The sequence below is a fragment of the Cupressus sempervirens genome, chromosome 6 (assembly GCF_028749045.1).
Source record: "Cupressus sempervirens isolate cs-2001-9-10 chromosome 6, ASM2874904v1, whole genome shotgun sequence".
NCBI classification, from domain to species: domain Eukaryota; kingdom Viridiplantae; phylum Streptophyta; class Pinopsida; order Cupressales; family Cupressaceae; genus Cupressus; species Cupressus sempervirens.
The window spans coordinates 307272088-307287406 of record NC_143123.1 but is presented as its reverse complement, the minus strand read 5'-3'; the positions used below and the strand labels follow the sequence as shown (position 1 = coordinate 307287406).

At 36.4% G+C, this 15319-nt stretch overlaps 1 protein-coding gene across 5 annotated transcripts in view; it reads left to right on the top strand.

Annotated features, from left to right (window-relative positions):
• The window catches only part of LOC149552426 (S-adenosyl-L-methionine-dependent methyltransferases superfamily protein), a 323723-nt gene that overhangs the window by 307093 nt on the left and 1311 nt on the right, over positions 1-15319 (top strand). The window contains exon 12 of one of the 5 annotated variants that reach the window (XM_089787985.1): positions 14716-14814. The exons of the other annotated variants lie outside the window; for them this stretch is intronic. Within the exon in view, the coding sequence (XP_089644111.1) occupies positions 14716-14807 (92 nt within the window). The 3' untranslated portion in view covers positions 14808-14814. Of the gene's footprint in view, positions 1-14715; positions 14815-15319 lie in introns of those variants that run through there. 5 annotated transcript variants of the gene reach the window in all.

Sequence of the window (15319 nt, the reverse complement as noted above, 5' to 3'; positions counted from 1 at the left end):
ATTATTTGTAAGCCATTTTGGCAAGTATAAGTAGGGTGTTTAGGTTTAGGGTTAGGGCAGATTTTTGGGGAGAGTTCAAAAGAAAAGAGATATGTGGATTTAAAAAGCTGATTTGGAGATCTGGAAGTTGTACATTTGTAATCCGTAACCCAGAAGGCCTTATAGCTGGGCATGTATGTTGAATATTGATGAATCAATAAATATATTCTTGTTCTCTCTCCCCTTGGTGTTGTTCCTCATGTTTGCTTCTGTTGTGTTAACTCTTGCAGGGTGGTTTGGATAGCTGGGTGTGCCTTTGGCCCTAGTTATTCATCCCTTGCCTGCATCAGTTGGTATCAGAGCCCAAAGTTCATCCTTGTGGAGATTGGATCGTGTAGAACCTTGATTTGGATCTGGATGTAGGGTGGCATATTTGTGGATTTGACCTATAACTTGCAGAGGGTTACGATTTGCAGGAACCTAATTTGTAAAGATGGTTTGTGGTAGAGGAAATAATGTTGATAACGCTATATTGGATCAAGTAAGACAAATTGCAGCCAGATTAGATGCTGTGGAGACAGCCCCGAGGAGAGGAGTGCATCTTGAAGATGTAAGTGATGATGAAGCAGCAGCACCAAATCATAATCCAAAACCTGAAGAAGATCGAGATGAGGAAAGATTGTTGCGATTATCGTCTAGGGCAAATTCAAAGCCTGCTGTAGAAGTTGTTCCTTATGATGGAAAATTGGATACAAATACTGTTCTGGATTGGATCTCTAATATGGAGAAGTTCTTTGAGTATGAAAACACTCCTGATAACAGAAAGGTGAAGATTGCAGTCACTAGGCTAAAAGGTCATGCATCATTATGGTGGGAGCACTTGCAAACTGATAGACAAAGGAGAGGAAGGGAGAAAATAAGAACTTGGCCAAAGATGGTGAACAAGGTAAAGAACAAATTCCTTCCTGCTGATTACCAAGTTAGCTTATTGAGAAAGATGCAAAATTTGAAACAAAGGGACATGACTGTGAAAGAATATACCAAGGAATTCTATAGATTGGACATCAGATCTGGACATGTGGATGATGATGTTGAGAAAATTGCAAAGTACATTAATGGATTGAGATCTGGAATTCAAGATGAGATAAGTTTTGTGAAGTTGGAAAGTGTGGAAGAAGCATGCCAGTATGCCTTGAAGGCTGAGGAGATCTTGACAAAGAAGCATGAACAAAGACAAAGAGGTAGAGGTGGTAGATTCCAAAGAGGTAGAGGTAGATCTTATGGAGAAAGTAGTAGATCTGACAATTCTATGCAAGATAAAGGCAAATCTGAATGGAAGAGTGATGATAAAGGCAAGACCGAATGGAAAGGTGGTAATTCTTACCAAGGAGGCACTAATTCTTACCAGGGAAGAGGTAATTCCTATTCTAGAAGTGGATTTCATGGTAATTGTTTTAGATGTGGCAAAGAAGGGCATAGATCTTTTGAATGTAGATCCTCTGAAAGTGGACAGAATAATAGAAATGTTGTGATTCAAGAAGACATTGAAAGTTCACCAAGTGGACCTGAGGTTGGAGAAAATCTGATGGTGAGAAGAACCTTATGTAATAAAAGAAGTGATGAGGAACCTGTTTTAAGGAGAAGTCTGTTCAAGACAAGATGTAAGATGGCTGGCAAATGCTGCAAAGTGATCATTGACAGTGGGAGTTCTACAAATCTGGCATCAGAAGAGTTGGTTACCAAGTTGCAGTTAGAGAGGCTGAAACATCCCAAACCTTATCATGTTTCATGGATCAAAGATGAGCATAAGATATTGGTAAGTGAGCAATGCCTTGTGAAATTTAAAATTGGACATTATGTTGATGAAGTTTTGTGTGATATTATGCCCATGGATTGTTGTCATATTTTGTTGGGTAGACCTTGGCAATATGATAGACATACTGTACATGATGGAAGATTGAATCAATATACTCTTTGGGTGAATGGGAAGAAACAAACATTGTTGCCTTTGATTGAAGTTTCAGATGAGGTTAATTGTACTACTGTAAAGATTTGTATGGTTAATGGGAAACAATTTGAAAAGGAAGTGAAGAAGAATCAGGTTTGTTTTGCCATAATTTCAAGAAAACCAAGTTTTGTCGATGAAGGCCAAGTGCAAGAGAATAATGCTAACCGAGTGCCAGATAGTGGTGACCGAGTGATAGATGGTAGTATTGACCAAGTGCCAGAAGAAATTGCAGAATTGCTCAATGAATATAAAGACATTATTGTTGATGATCTTCTTGATGGATTACCTCCAGTAAGAAGTATAAGTCATTGTATGGATTTGATTCCTGGAGCAAGTTTGCCAAACAAAGCACCATATAGATTGACACCTACAGAGAATGAAGAACTTAACAGACAAGTGCATGAGTTGTTGCAGAAAGGTTTGATCAGAGAAAGCTTGAGTCCATGTGCTGTACCTATTGTATTAGCACCTAAAAAGAATGGAGAATGGAGAATGTGTACTGATTCAAGAGCCATTAACAAGATAACAGTGAAATATAGGTTTCCTATGCCAAGGATGGATGACATAATGGATTGTTTAAGTGGAGCAAAGTATTTTACCAAGATTGATTTGAAGAGTGGCTATCATCAGATCAGAATTAGAGAAGGTGATGAATGGAAGACTGCTTTCAAGACAAAAGATGGTTTGTATGAATGGTTGGTTATGCCTTTTGGTTTGACTAATGCACCCAGTACTTTCATGAGGTTAATGAATGAAGTTCTGAAAAGATTTTTGGGTAAGTTTGTGATTGTTTATTTGGATGATATTCTGATATTCAGTAAGACTAAGGAAGAACATCTTGAGCATATTAGACAAGTATTGCAGAGGTTGAAAGAGGAAAAGTTGCTGATTAATCTGAAAAAGTGTTCTTTTATGCAAGAGGAGATTGTGTATCTGGGATTTGTGATTTCAGCTGATGGTTTGAAGATGGATCCTGAGAAGGTTAAAGCAATTTTGGAATGGCCTACACCTGAGAATGTGAGTGAGGTAAGATCATTTCATGGTTTAGCTAATTTTTATAGAAAGTTTATAAAGAATTTCAGTGTTGTTTGCAATGCTATGACTGAGACAATGAGAGGAGATAAAAAGGAATTCAAGTGGACACATGGAGTTGATAAGAGTTTTGAGACTGTGAAACAAAAGGTTGCAGAATTCTCGGTATTGGCTTTGCCTGATTTCAACAAAGTATTTCAAGTTGAATGTGATGCAAGTGGTAATGCAATAGGAGCTGTATTAAGTCAAGAAGGTAAGCTTGTTGCTTTCTTTAGTGAAAAGTTGAATGATGCTAGAAGGAAATATTCTGTGTATGATCAAGAGTTTTATGCTATTGTTCAAGCATTGAAGAAGTGGAGACATTATTTGATGCCTAAGGAGTTTGTGTTGTATACTGATCATAAAGCTTTACAATACTTGGGAAGTCACCATAAATTGAATCAAAGACATATGAAGTGGGTTGAATATTTGCAGAGTTTTACATTTGTGATTAAGCATAAGAGTGGAGTTACTAACAAAGTTGCTGATGCATTGAGTAAAAGACGTTCTTTGTTGACTGAAATGAAGGTTGAAGTTCTTGGTTTTGATGATGAAAGAGTTATACGATGCTGATCCTAATTTTTATGAGGCATGGAGAGAGTGCAGAGCACCAAATCTGACAGATCACATAAGTAAGTATGATGAGTATTTCATTCAAGAAGGTATGTTGTTCAAAAGCATTCAGTTGTGTATTCCTAGAAGTTCTATGAGGTTGAATATAATTAAGGAAAAACATAGTGGTGGATTAGCTGAACATTTTGGAATTGATAAGACATTGGGTTTGCTGAAAAAAAAATATTATTGGCCACAAATGGATAAGGATGTTCAAAAATTTGTAAAGAGTTGTAGAGTTTGTCAAGTTGCAAAAGGAGTGAGTCAAAATACTAGTTTGTATACACCTATTACTGTTTCTGAAAAACCTTGGACTGACATTAGTATGGATTTTGTTCTTGGATTGCCTAAGACAATGAAAGGGTATGATTCCATATTTGTGGTAGTGGACAGATTTTCTAAGATGGCTCATTTTATACCATGTAAGAAGACATCAGATGCTGAGCATGTTGCTGAACTTTTTTTTAAAGAGATTGTGAGATTGCATGGATTACCAAGAAGTATTATTTCTGACAGAGACAGTAAGTTTGTTGGATATTTTTGGAAGACTTTGTGGAAGAAGATGGGTACTGAGTTGAAGTTTAATTCTACATTCCATCCACAAATAGATGGACAGACAGAGGTTGTGAATAGAAGCTTGGGTAATTTGCTAAGATGTTTGGTTGGGAATAAGCCAAGTAATTGGGAGATGGTATTGGCACAAGCTGAATTTGCATATAACAATTCTGTGAATAGGAGTACAGGGAAGACACCTTTTGAGGTTGTTACTGGAATGCATCCTAGAGGCATATCAGATTTGAGAGATGTTGTTGGTGAAGAAAAGAGAAGCGCTGCAGGAGAAGAATTTGCTGATTTTATGGAGTCTTTGCATAAGGAAGTGAAGTTGAGATTGGAACAAAGTAATCAGAAGTATAAAGAGAATGCTGATCAGTCTAGAAGACACCATGATTTTCAGGTTGGTGATGAGGTGATGGTTCATCTGAAGAAAGGAAGATTCCCAGGTAGAACATACAGTAAGCTAAAGATGAAGAAATTTGGACCTTGTAAGATCTTGAAGAAGTTTGATAGTGGTAATGCTTATGAAGTTGAGTTACCTGATGACATGGATATATCTCCTATATTCAATATTGCTGATTTGTATAAGTATCATGAGTCAGAGGATGAAATTGTTGTACCTGATGATTATCCTAAGAAGCAAATCGAAGAGGTTGAATAGATATTGGATCAAAGAGTTGGTAAGAGCACAGGAGGAAAAGATTACTATGAATATTTGGTGAAGTGGAAGAATAGACCAGTTGAAGATGCTACATGGATTTCTCAGTCTGAGTTGGATTCAGCTCAGGGTGTGACACTTGCATGATTCAAGAGAATCATTTTTTTTTCCCAACCCTGGTTGTCTGATGCAGGAGCATCCTGGGTTTTTTTATAATCCTGCACATTAGTTCATTCTGCCTAGTTCCAATTGGGCCGACTTTACTCACATTTAATTTTGGTATAGTTAATTATATTTGATGAGGGTCGACTTGTGGTTTCTCTATGTTCTAGAATTATCCGTAAGCCATTTTGGCAAGTATAAGTAGGGTGTTTAGGTTTAGGGTTAGGGCAGATTTTTGGAGAGAGTTCAAAAGAAAAGAGATGTGGATTTAAAAAGCTGATTTGGAGATCTAGAAATTGTATATTTGTAATTGGCCGTAACCCAGAAGGTCTTACAGTTGGGCATGTATGTTGAATATTTGATGAATCAATAAATATATCCTTGTTCTCTCTCTCCTTGGTGTTGTTCCTTGTGTTTGCTTCCGTTGTGTTAACTCTTGCAGGGTGGTTTGGATAGCTGGGTGTGCCTTTGGCCCTAGTTATTCATCCCTTGCCTGCATCAATGATATACTTGTTTATAGTAAGACTTGGTACAATCACATAACACACTTGGATCTAGTACTAACATTCTTGATAGGGCTTCCTTGTATGCCAAGGAGTCCAAATGTGCATTGGGCATAACAAAGTTTCTCTATCTTGGGCACATTATCAGTGCAAAGGGAGTTTGCGTGGATCCATATAAGGCTTGTGCTATACTATATTGGCCTACACCAAAGAAATTAACACAACTTAGAGGTTTCATTGGGTTGTATAACATAGATTTATTGTAGGTTTCTCTTGTCCCATAGCTCCCCTTACTGATCTGACCCGTAAGAGTGCATTTAAGTGGACTTCTCTGACACAAAGTGCTTTGAGAAGTTCAAGCAGATTATGACATTATGCGTAGTGTTAGCATTGCCAGACTTTACGAGGCCATTTGAGTTGCATTCTAATGCCTCAAGTGAGGAAATTGGTATTGTTCTTTCCTCGGTTCGCCATCCCATTGCATTTGAGAGCAAGTAGCTCAGGAGTCCTAAGAGATCATTTAGTGTGTATGACAAGGAGATTTTGGTCAAATTCAAGCAATACTTTGTTGGTATCAAAAATTCTATATCAAAATAAATTATAACAACCTGAAGCATTTCCTTGGACAACGAGATCTTAATGAGAGGCAACACAAGTCGTTCAGCAAATTACTGTCCTTTAATATCTCCTACATTAAAGGTACACGGAATGTAGTTGTTGACATGCTCTCACAAGGACTCTACTTGCGTGTGATTATAGAGATAGTTGAGGATTGAACACTTGATCATTGTAGAGTATGCTAGGAATCAGTGGGCAAATAATATTGTTGGTGGTAGCATACAAGACAACAAATATACCTTGCAAATGAGCTGATCATTTACAAGGGGAGGATTTGTTTGGTCTAGGGATCAAGTGTCAAACATATTGTACTACGGGCCTTTCATGATTCTCTATTGGTTGGACATCTTGGGTTCTCAACACATTGGGAGAAGTTCACATGGAAGGGCCTGAAGTCGGATTTGCAACAGTGTGTCAAAGAGTGCTATGTTTGTTAGTTGATCAAATGAAAACATACTTATCCAGTCGAGTTGTTGTGACCACTTCCAATTCCTGTGGGAATGTTTATACATGTATTTTATTGTGAGTTTACTGAAAGCCCAAGGAAGAGATTGCATCTATATATACTGGTGGATTAGTTATTTAGATATGCACACTTCTTTACCATCACCACCACATTTTTAACCACACAAATTGCAGAGTTATTCTTCTAGGAGGCGTTCAGATTGTATGGTTTACCTCAAAATATTGTGAGTGATTGACATAGTCGTTTTAAGAGTCATTTCTGGTAGGATCTATTCAGGTTATGTAGGACAGAGTTGACTCTGAGCACTAGTTACCACCTTTGGATTGATGGCCAGACTAAGATTGTTAATAAATAGGTGGAGGGCTATCTGCAAAATTATGTATTGGCATAGCAGCGGGCTTGGGTGAAGTGGATATACCTATGAGTATTGTTATTTCTCACTCATCACATGTCTATTCAGATATTCCCATTTAGAGCCTTATATGGGTATGATCCTCCGAGCTTCATGGATTTGTTTTTCAGTGACAGTAGGGTACTCAATGTAGGCGATTTGCTTCATGACAGTTTGGATGTCATGAGGACTCTGAGAGACAACATTCAGAGGACACAAAATCAGTAGAAGCAACATGCTGATCAGTAGAGGTCATTCTTTTTCAGGAGGGAGATACGGTATACTTTATGACATCCTTACAAGAAATCTTCAATTAGGAAGAGTGGAGCTTAGAAGCTCAAGACCTACTATGATGGTCCCTTCCATGAATTAGACGCATGGGTGAAGTAGCCTATGAGCTTGATTTTTCCGCAGATAGAAGAGTTCATAATGTGTTTCATGTATCACGCCTCAAGAAGGCGTTGGGTCAACATGTTGTCCCATCTTCTACTTTATTCCCACTAGATGATGAGGGGAGATTAGAGTTGATCCCTGAGGCTATATTAATTACCAAGGAGAGATTTGTGTCAACAAATCATCCAAGAGTTTCTGGTGAAGTGGCAGGGTCTCCCAGATGAGGATGCCACTTGGGAACCTGAGGATATACTTTAGCATCCTAGACTGCGATTTCTTGGTGACAAGCAATCTTGGGAAGGGAGGGCTATAGTGTCCCCGATTTAGTAGATCCTAGTAGCTTGGCAATGTCAGTTCATAATCATGACCTTCATAAGATGACACTATGTTTTGAGGGTCTCAGTTGAGTGACTTTCTATTTTTAGTAAGTCAATTATAGCACAGTTACTATTTTTAGCAGTGCAACTAAGGCATGTGATGACTTGGCTTCCTCGGTGTTTGCTTGGATTAATTATTGAGTTTCATATTGTGAGTTATTTATCAAGTCTAGCTTAATGAATAACTTTATTATTATATTGTTCTAATTTGAAAGTGTGAAGTTGAAGCCTCTTTAATGAAAAGTGTATGGGAGAAGATACAGTTCATTTTTAATTATAAAAGAGGCTCTCTCATAGAAATCAACCATCCTTTGTTATTTTGCATTTTTTGTAAATTTGGTGAAGGCTTTGAGGGTTTCAGCATTAGAAACTTGGAGAGGACTGATTCCTCTATTTGGGTTGCACTCTGAGCTAGTAAAGGATCCAATGAATTGTGCTTAAGGTTTTGTCATGCCCAAACTTTCTGGGCAAACACAATTTTTTTTTTTGTCATCCTAACTTAACTATATTGAGTTACACATCATTGTTCTAATTCTTAGCATGTGTCACATTCAATTTGTTCCATTATCATACACTGCTACAAAATGCTAGGTCAGTCTCCTAGAGAAACCGGTTTACACTTAAAGGTTCCACTATAACCTATTGGATCTGAATACAAACATTACTTTCTTATAGTAAAAATCAGTTATTTAATCCACCTTCTAGCACAACCCCATATTATATCAAGTTATTAATACTATTCTAACTTTATTCCTCCTATTAAGCATATTGTACGCACTTATGATTAAACAACCCACACTTACAAATTTACATTAATCACCTACCAAATCTAATAACTAAAATATTGGATACCATCTAATAAAAATTCTATTTCTACTAAATGTTTAGTGAAGAGTAACAACTCACAAATTAACTATACCGTTAACTGTTGACTTTATCTGTGACCCAGTTTATTTTTATTCATTACTAACATAAAATAATTTCACTAACAAGAGTCCTTGTTAATAACCCCATAACATCCATGATACTCATACCAATTTTCAAGTTAATAATTCATTTATTAAAACACTTATACTAACCCCATATTAATTACTATTCTATAAAACTTTTTTTTTAAAAAGTAATATTATTATACTATCTTATTTCCTATATACTTACTAATTACCAAGAAACAAATATCTACACCAATTATTAGTTATATGCATTGAAAAAAAAGAAAACTATATATATCTATGTCTCATGTTCATTTCTTTATATATATATATATATATATATATATATATATATATATATATAATAGTGAAAGTCGTATCTACAATACTACACGATCCTTGTCGTTACAATGGTGTGAAGTGACCCCCTTCACAAGTGCACGATCTTATAGTTCTTATCTTATTTTGCATACATATATATATATTACTGACCAATACATACTACATTAGCCCTCAACTAAGTGCCACTCGAATTTATCTTATCCAAACAAAAATCGCGTCTAACTTAACAACTTATTACCACTATCCTAAAAACCTATCCTAAACTCTTTCCTAATTCCTAAGTCGACTCGCTTGGGATTTCGTTATCCCATGACACCTAGGCCATGACACCACCCTCCCTATCTAGGTTCACGTGAAGAGGGACCAATCTTCTGCATACAGGCACTAATATCAACAAGAGTTGGGAAGTTCAAGACGCAGAGTGGAAATGGGCGGCTTAATGCTCCACTCACAAATTCGCTGACCGAGGTCCAAGCACGCAATCCAAGGTGCCTTGTGCTGGGTCGATATGATACAAATTTTGACTCAAGTCAGAGTGAATAGCCATTAAAGTGCGCCCACTAGGAAGGTGTGACGTGAAGTAGAGGGACATAAGAAGTCCTCTGACACATGTCAGAGTGGGGAAGGCGCATTCTTCAAGCGCTTAGCAAACTTAAAAACATGAGGAGTAGTTGGGGAGCTGGGGTCCACTCCCCTTCCCATGTACTTAGTACATGTCTTTTCTTTATTTTAGAAAATGGGGCGCCTAGGTAATTTGTAAACTTATTTATTAGTTTTAAGCTTCCATGTATTATAAAAAATCATGGGGTGCATAAATTTTATAATATTCATATTGCTATCCCAAATGTGGATTCGTGACAGGATGTCGCATGATTTTGATGGTTTTTCTGCAAGTGCAGTTGTATGATTTAATTGGTAGATTATGCGTCTTATCTTCTTACGTTCCCATTATTTTGTGGTTTACTTCTTTCTTCATAGGTCAAGACCCTAGGCATGAGCATCTGATTATTTTATTAGTCTGTAATAGGCAGGGATTTAATTTTCTCATACTCATACAATTTCCAGAGAAGTGAAATGCACCTACAGCATACTTTCTTATGCAGATTTTAGAATATGTGTTATATTGGGATTCATTTCCTCTTTGCTACCATAGAACTTAGAGAGTTTCTTAAATGATAGGTTAGTGATGCTATGCGTTGGTATTATATGACTTGGATGCACAAACCCAAATTTTAAGGTTCTCTAGGGAATGAGTTAAAATCATACATTAAATTCCTTCTCATTGAAACAAAATGAACCAATTTTTTTTTTCAAGCATACATATGGACAAATGCAATAATGGAACCCTCATTCTCATAACATTAAACACAAAATCTAAACATTACAATGATCTCACTCATCGTATTTTAACAAGTATTTCATTGACTCTCTCTTACATGAAGATTTCACAACTTTACTATGCATTAAATTTCATGGATCTACTTATGTACACGAGTTATCTACAATATGAATTTTCAAAAGAATGATGTATATTACATACATGAACCATTTCTTTCTCCTTATACAAAATGAAGATACTACATTCTTTATTTCACAGTGTCAGCTACATGCATAACACAGCCCATATTTTACAACTCCACATTCCCTTTTACATTTCAGAGAGCATAAGGGTGAGGGTTTGACCCTCATAACAAAATGACACAAAAAAGGGAGGAAGCTCATCCAACACTTGATTCTACAACTATGTCAAGGGAAGACCCTAGTATCTTCAACGAGTCCATATTCACAAAACCTGCACATGACACACACACACATAGGAACCATGGAGGCTCACCTCCCAACCTAGGCCTCAAGGAGACCACCCACCGAGCAGGGGAAACAAGGACCAAACAGGTTACACACATACATCACAAAATTTTGCATGAATACACAGCATAAACACAATCAACACCCTTCCATGGCTTGCACAATGATTCACCATTGGAATCATAAAATGTTGGGTGAAGGTGGGCTCTTCAAGGAGGAGAAATTCTAACAACATAAATATCATATTGCCAATGCATTTTGCCTCTCAAGGCCACCACAACATAAACAACATATTGCCACTGCATTGCCTCTCAAGGCCTTCAAAACAACCATCTTCTCCTCATCCACCAAACCTCCTTATACCTCCCAACAACAAGATTCATGGCCATGATGGAGCCCATGCTCCACGATAATAACAAACCTCATCATGAGGTAAAAGAAAAAGATTTCTTTCTCACCTGCAATGTCAAGCCCAACTTGTGCCCTTCACCCAAGGCTTCTCTGCCCTCCCAAGGGTGAGTGAAGCCTTCACACCCATAAGCACATTCAACATTTACATTCAATCAAGAAATAAAAGAGAAGAAACAAGCAAGCAAAAACCAAGAAGAAATCTCCAAGATCACATCACATTCTCACAATGCCACATCAAAATATCAAAATCCATAATGCAACAAGAACACTACATATTCTCACAATCCACAACACAACATCGATCCAAGATGCAAGACTCCCACTATAATGCATACTCCCTTGACACATTCCTCATACTTGCAGATCTACTTTTACAATACTCAAAAATGAGAATGAAACATGGATTTGGAACACTAACCTTGGTCCAAGCTAAGGTAAAGATAGTTGTAGTAGAGCTCCCTTCTTCCTTCCAAAGTCTAGTTGTCTCTAAAATTAGAGAGTGGGTGAACAACCCACTAGTTTGTCCAAGACCCTCTAATAAGGCCTCCACACTAACTATTTTTAGCAAAAACACTAAGCCATCCCCCCCTTACAAACTTGTCTCCTGTGATTTTGCTATATTTGACTTAGTGGAAACATGTAAGGAAACACATGTGACAAGTCCATTTTCGAATTGGTGGAAGAATGCATGGGTAAAGGGGCCCCCTAGGTTGTCTAGTCACTCACATGATCAAAATTAGGTCCCTAACTTGATATACTATCACATGGTTAGCTTATTTCAACAAAAAAGGCACTTTGGGACCTCCCAATGACCCCTTGAAACCCTAGGCAAATCCAAATTCGAATTTCCTATGATGGTGACCCATCCTAACACTCTCTCCCAAATGGGTGTACTTAACCATTAATTTGGAAAGAAGGAACAGAACCAAGATTGAGTAACCTTGTGATCAACACTATAGGTGACATGTCATCAACACATAGACTATACAAGTGTCAAGTGACACACATAAAAATACATTACATTTTCCTTGCCATGCCTTTAATGCACCCAGGTTATGATTAAACATATTCACAAGCAAGCAAGCAACCATATAATTACAAAGAATATTACTTTTAGAATGAGGCTTTTGAACCTTTCAAAGGTTCGCCTTGGTTAAACTGTGTTCACAGGGTTTGGAACTTGTTTCCCCCAAGAATTTCCATGGTTCCACTTCCTGCACAATAAACTCGAGCATCAGTAGTCCAAGGATTCATATAACATGTATAACGTATATGCGTATAGTGATAACCATAATTCAAGTAAATTTTCCTATTTATTCCCATTTAAATCATCCAAGATGTTAGAATCACAAATCTTCATAACATAAGCCGTCAAATTAACCCCTATCTACATATCACATTAAATCATCATGATCGGATTAACATTTATCTTCATATTACATTAAGTCATAATTAACAAATTATTATTTATCTGCATTTAAATCATAAATCAACATGTAAAAATATTACATCCTATAATATCCATTCCTATCATAGTAGTCAAATTCATTAGTCATCAATATGATTTATCAACAAATCGAGCCTGATATAAAAGTGTGTCAAGTGTTATTATGGAATCAAAGTGGGGCCTTGTGCCACATTTTATCCTCTTAGATCAATTATCCTTCACAAAAATTACTTAAAATAGTCAATCATCATAGAGAGGTAAGCATAATAGAGTTAGGAGTATAACTCATAGAAACACTTAACTAGCTAGGATGTAACATAATAATGTCAACATATGTCCGAATTCAATTATCAAGTGAACGAACTACATCCTATGTTTCCAATATACTTTGAATAATAAACACTAGCATTTTATTACCATCCAATATTCTTACCTTGCAAACACTTCTTCGTCTAATGAAATTTCCATATACAATTTGTAATGATCCCTTCTATTTATTTTTTTTTCCAAGTACCCATATGCATATTCATACAATTAAATATTATCTAGGAAAATTTTAGCATTTGGTTACCATCTTTATATAATTAATTCATAGCTTCCATAATGGTATAAATCAACACCTTTCTAAGGAAACTCCCTCATGAACTCAAATGTATCCAGAAATGACTATAGAGTACCTAAGATCTAATTTCAATTATGGCATCTCATCATCATAGTATGGATTCAATTGCCATTTCCCAAAACATTTATTCGGAGATAAGTCAATTAGGATAAATGTTCATGAGACACACATAAACCTAAGTGGAGAATATGGTTTTAAAATATGTTTGATTATTTCATAAAATTAGGTCCTTAGTACATTTTATAATTACAAACACTATTGAAATAAGACATTTTCCTTCTAAGTCTTGAATATCCAAATCCCAAATATCTACAAAGCAAGTAGCCATACCATTTCTTCAAATCTCAAATTTTCTAATTGAAATGATTTAGAACATGAAATGGAAATCATTAATCTAATAAATTAGGTCCTAATGTGCGGGTCATCGAAATGCATATATTAGAATGATAAAACCTTATAGTCTCAAAAGGTTACCAAAATGTTGAACTAGAAGTATCACAATTCAAATGTGTCATCTATGCCATGACGGTCTGGGTGAGGCCTCACAGGTTTGAATGCAAGTTGTAATTAAATTGGTGCTGTTGTATACCAAGTTGATTAACGTTAATCTGCATTTTTGGAAGCTGAGAAAGAAGGGTTTGTGATCAGGAGACTCTTAATGATTTATGGAGGAGATTATATTTCTATTGTAGAGGGCCCTATGATGAAAAGCATGATTGCCCTATGAAGCGTAAGGGTAAAAATAAGATGATGGAGTGATTTTATATTGAAAATGAGAGTTCTGATTTTTCTGGACGGATACATTAGGCTTTAGTAAATGGTGATGAGGTGATTGACAATTCCAACCTCAAGGTGGTATACCTTTCTAGCATGAGAAAGGAAGGTGCTTTTAGGATGTGTGGAATCTTGGCAGGGGTTATTCACAATTTCATAGGTTCACGTTTGATTTCCAAGAGAGGGATTAAGACAGCAGAGCTTGAGGGATTTAGATTGTAGGAGGCTGATGGTTACATTCGTAAGTTCAACAAGATGATACATGTGGCATCAACTTCAGTGTTAGACCTTCCAATCTGATGGGTGGTACTGTAATCAACCATGCTGGTAGAAATACATGGATAATTAGTTTCATCCTCAACTTCGCTGTTTAAATGATCACTTTAAATCAATCTTACATCAAACACATGTATTTCTTCTTATAATGAAGGCAAGAAAATCGTGGACTCTTGAATATTGTCCCTAAAAAGGTCCTTTTCCTTTGTCTCTGATTTCTTTTTAAAATGGATTTTAACCATCCTAGATGCTCACTAAGGTACTAAATATCTTTTGACATCTTCTCAGAACTCTTTATTTTTCTTGCCGCAGCAACCCAAGTTCAACTGCAACACCTCAAATTCAATTCTAGCAATGATTTCTTCAATGTTAACCCTTCAGGCTGGCAGGATGCACTACTCTGAAACCACTGTAAGGGACTTCCCTTGAATTCCAAATGTGTTGTTTTGGCTTCTGATTGTTTGATGGTTATAGATGCTTGTAAGAAAAAAACAGTATTGATGAGTAAAGAAACAATGGAACACAAATGCGTGCAACCTAAACTCTTTTCATTGGATTCATTTGGGTACATGCCAATGACTCCATCTGGGTAGAAATCTAAAATATTCATTCTTCATAGTGTCGAATCTTACTGTAACCATTTCTCTATTCTTCTGCTATGCTTATATGTTTATTTTACAGTTCGAGTCCATTCTTATTCTGTTTATTTCTGATATTCTTAAATTACAAAATTCCTTTCTTTGAATCATGTTTTCTCCTCTTTGAGTCCAATCTTAGTTCACCAGACACTGCTCTGTGCAGAATGGAGTGTGCATTTTACCTACTTGGTATTAGTTTATTTCAAAAAATGCTAATTAAAAGATTTTTAGCATTCGTAATAAATCACAAGTGCATGTTTCCTATGCTGAAAGTTTTT